Source organism: Ascidiella aspersa, chromosome 3 (genome assembly GCF_963924565.1).
Source record: "Ascidiella aspersa chromosome 3, kaAscAspe10.2, whole genome shotgun sequence".
Taxonomy (NCBI): Eukaryota; Metazoa; Chordata; class Ascidiacea; order Phlebobranchia; family Ascidiidae; genus Ascidiella; species Ascidiella aspersa.
This window is the reverse complement of record NC_139449.1, coordinates 11,986,301-11,990,050: the sequence shown is the minus strand read 5'-3', so window position 1 is coordinate 11,990,050 and position 3,750 is coordinate 11,986,301. Positions and strand designations below refer to the sequence as shown.

The 3,750-nt window shown below is 34.5% G+C and overlaps 1 protein-coding gene across 1 annotated transcript; it reads left to right on the top strand.

Moving 5' to 3' along the window:
- The first annotated feature begins 315 nt into the window (after nucleotides 1-315).
- LOC146160205 (troponin I, slow skeletal muscle-like) lies at nucleotides 316-1,981 on the top strand. Its single transcript, XM_083384354.1, has 4 exons — nucleotides 316-382; nucleotides 800-976; nucleotides 1,264-1,353; nucleotides 1,774-1,981. Exons 1-4 carry the CDS (start codon nucleotides 365-367, stop codon nucleotides 1,936-1,938), a joined length of 450 nt encoding a protein of 149 aa, XP_083240480.1. The 5' UTR covers nucleotides 316-364; the 3' UTR covers nucleotides 1,939-1,981.
- Nucleotides 1,982-3,750: the final 1,769 nt, after the last annotated feature.

Here is a 3,750-nt window from a genome sequence, read left to right as displayed (position 1 = left end):
ACCGTTCGACCAAGTTTTGTAACGACATGGCAGGATTGTAAAACTATTTTATGAGTAACTAAATTAGTTATTTTATGACATACCCCAATAACACAAAATGAAATTGTGTTCAGTTAATTTGAATAAAAGAGAAAATGTCACATATAGTTGAAACGGGTTACAGACAGTTATATTTTTGGAAGGGAGGCGATAAGCCCCGAGCATATAGGTGACAAAAGCGTCATCTGTTTGCCTCGTATCTTGGATGCCTTTTTCTCCCCTTGGAAATATAAAGGCAAACGCGCACCATCCAGATAGCAACTGACGGTAGCAGAAATTGCTCGAGACTTGTTTGACGAAAGAAGCACACTTTAAAACATTCAGGATGGGTGACGACGCACAGGTAGCCTATAGTTTTTATATGAGTTAAAGTATGCAGATTGAAGGTTCTATTGGTTTATAATAAGCCTATAACACATCGACCTAAACTGATTTGTTAATATCGACCATTTTGCGATGTGTGATTCGAACGAAATATAACCCAAAATAAACAGTTGTGCAATATTAACCACTTTATTGTTGTTTTTTTCCCCGGCCATTTCAAATTTTGACTGTGGTGCCTTAACATTTCTATAAAAAACGGTATATACAATCCTATAACTTGACCTGTTTTAAAACTGTCATCAGTTTTAGTATACTCATCCCATAATGAGGCCCTCCTTATCATGAGACAAAGCAATTATAGCATGTTGCAATCCACTTAAAATAAGTTGAATCGTCCAGAACATCAGGATTTATCACACGAATATTTTTACTAAAGGGAGCACGCAAGATGACTCATCAACGCAAGATGATGCTTAAGTCGCTTATGCTCAACAAAGCCCGCGAGGACTTAAAGAGGGAAACAGAACAAAAGGCAGCTGAAAAGAAGTCGATTCTGAGCAACCGACTTGCTCCTCTTGGGAATCTAGAATCCATGTCGCAACAAGAGCTCATGGTAAGATAACAAAGTCTTAGCTTTAAAAATGTTAGAAAGAACTCAGTACGGTGCATAAAGAACAAACTAAATAAAAAAGCCAAAATTATAAACAATTGCTCAAGTTTTCAATCCAAAAGAGATTAATTCCAACAAGATGCGAAAATATAAAATTTTTAATTTTAGCAGATAGCTATAAAATAACTTTCCATTAAACAAGAATTTAAAACCTTACCAGTTTACTTTAATACTAATTCGTGTTTCAATGACAGTTTGTGCTTTTTGATTTTTATATATCTTCCCTGCAGGATCTTTTGCGCGATTTGCATGGCAAGATCGACAAATGTGACGAAGAAAGATACGACGTCCACAGCAAAGTTCAAAAGAACGACCAAGAGGTGTGTTTCGGTTTGTTTGGAAAATTAAATATATATAAAATGCGTTTTCACAAAACTGGAATTTGTGCGCTTGGCAACAAAGCTTTTTAAAACTTACAGACATTCCACTTTCTTAGCGCCTTAATTGTCCCAGAGTCTCGGCTGGTCAACCGAATGTCCCGCTTGGATATTTAGCCGGCCAGCATTGCTTTTCACAACATGAATATCAACAACTTGATCTGTTTAGCCACTTTTTTTAAGCAAGTATAAATCGCAGTTGAATAGATATTCAATAATGTATGTGATGATCACTCATAGGCTGTATCTGAACGCACGCTTTTATAACTATGCAACGTGTCCTTCCATCTTGCCTTAGTTTATAGGAACAAATCGCAATACTGGGGCTACTAAGGTTTACTTATTAGGATATTTGTTTCACAGATCAACGATCTCAATCAGAAGATCTTCGACCTTCGTGGCAAGTTCAAGCGTCCACCTCTGCGAAGAGTCCGCATGTCGGCCGACCAGATGCTGAAGGCACTTCTCGGGTCCAAGCACAAGGTTTCCATGGATCTTCGCTCTAACCTCAAGTCCGTTAAGAAGTAAAAAGACAAAGGAAAACTACACGCCGCGCTTTTTTTGCCTGACTGCTGCGATACGTTAAACAATTTTTTTGACATATGTTATAGCATTGTTATACTTTTACAATATCTTATAAAATAGTTTGTCGCAGGTATTTTGCAATGCAAATAAAAAAACAGAAGTAAAATAAAGTTAAAAAGTGGGAAGAAAGAGTTTCGCTTATAAAACAATAACCGAACAGAGCGTTTGAATATTATACGCAAAATGAAAATGAATGATTAGGTTATCCAATATGAGACTTAGCTTTACATTTGCAGTTTTGGCAATCCCTATACAATATTCAAATTAAGTAATTGCTTAACTGTCAATTAGGAAAAAATACCATAAAGTTAATGCAACTATGCGACAAAATACAAAATATAATAACTTGTTTACTGAATAAATGTTAACGGTACAACGTGAAACAACAACCCAAAAAAATCACAAATTTGTTTCTTTTAATTTAGTTAGAGCGTATACACCACCCTCTTTTTTTAGGCAAGATTTTCACATTTTTGTGTTCTTTGTCGAAATTTCTAATATTCCCTTTTGTAATTTTACCTTTCCTTTTTAGCAGGTTTAAACCTACTGTAGAATGGCAATATTGCGTACAGGCGTCTTAAAATTGCGCGATTTGCAATTTGTTATTTCGCAAATTTTTATTGGGCCTGAATCTACATATCACAGTGGTCACATAGAAACGAAAAATGCGGCTATTGGATTGAATTGAAGTTTCTCCTCTTTAATTTAATTTTTTTATAAAAACACAAGAGTTCTTAAGGTTTAGTTATATGACGTAACGTTTTGACGTAACTTGAAGTCAAACATTTTCTTCATACACAACATTTTTGAATGGAAGAAAATTCGGAAAATCCTCAATGAAAATTAGAATTGCTAAAAAAACCTTCAACAATTTGGGCCCAGCCAAATTTGTAAATGTCTTAAAACCTTATGTGATAATAATTGCTCGGAATTCCGGAGTAGATCTTTCTCAGCTGGTTTTAAAGTTTGGTAAAATAACTCCATTAACTCTCACCAAAACTCACCAAACCAGAAAAAATCTTAAAAGACAAGGAGGTTTGTATATACACTTCAGCTTCGAGTTGGCCCAAGTTATTTGAGGTTCTATAGGTGTTTATAACTAATTGCTAAGTGGTTAAGTTATATTCGTAACAAAAACGAATGAGAGTCGACGGAAATGACAAAGATAGTATTGCCTCACTATTTTATTGTATTATTAGTTCTGCTGCAACTATGATATCGATGTAAATTGGCAAGTATTTTAAGTCGTTTTTTGAAATATTTTAAGTTGTGTTGAATTCTGGCATTAGGATTTCGCCTAGATGTAACCGCTCTGAGGGTTTTTTGCCGGTTTAAACTTTAAACCCAGTCATTTTACTAGAAAATGCTTTTTAAAATGTTTTATTTTGATGATTAAATCTTTTGTTAAATCGATATCGAAATAAATGTATCCAGCGTCTCGTAGGCTAACCCGTGTTCATTTAAAAAAAGGAGATAAGAGGACTGTAAGTCAAGAGGGCACCCTTTCCAATAAATAAATAAAAATTCGAAGGGTTACATAAAGCATAAATTTAGGCGGAGCACTATTTTATCCGATGCATTGCAGTTGGCATTCTGCCCTTACTAAAATAGTTTTAAAGAAGTTATTACAACATTTTAGATTTGTGCTTGCTTTTAATAATGTTTCTGTCGTAAGGTTGACATTTAACCTCAAGAGTTATTTTGAAGAAAACTGTTCAACTATTATACAAAAAAAAACAAAGCCAATAATACGAA

Excerpts from the sequence above, each read along its gene's own strand:
- LOC146160205 (XM_083384354.1), top strand. Across the intron at positions 977-1,263 it reads TGTCGCAACAAGAGCTCATG|GATCTTTTGCGCGATTTGCA; the intron begins GTAAGATAACAA and ends TCTTCCCTGCAG. Across the intron at positions 1,354-1,773 it reads TTCAAAAGAACGACCAAGAG|ATCAACGATCTCAATCAGAA; the intron begins GTGTGTTTCGGT and ends TTTGTTTCACAG.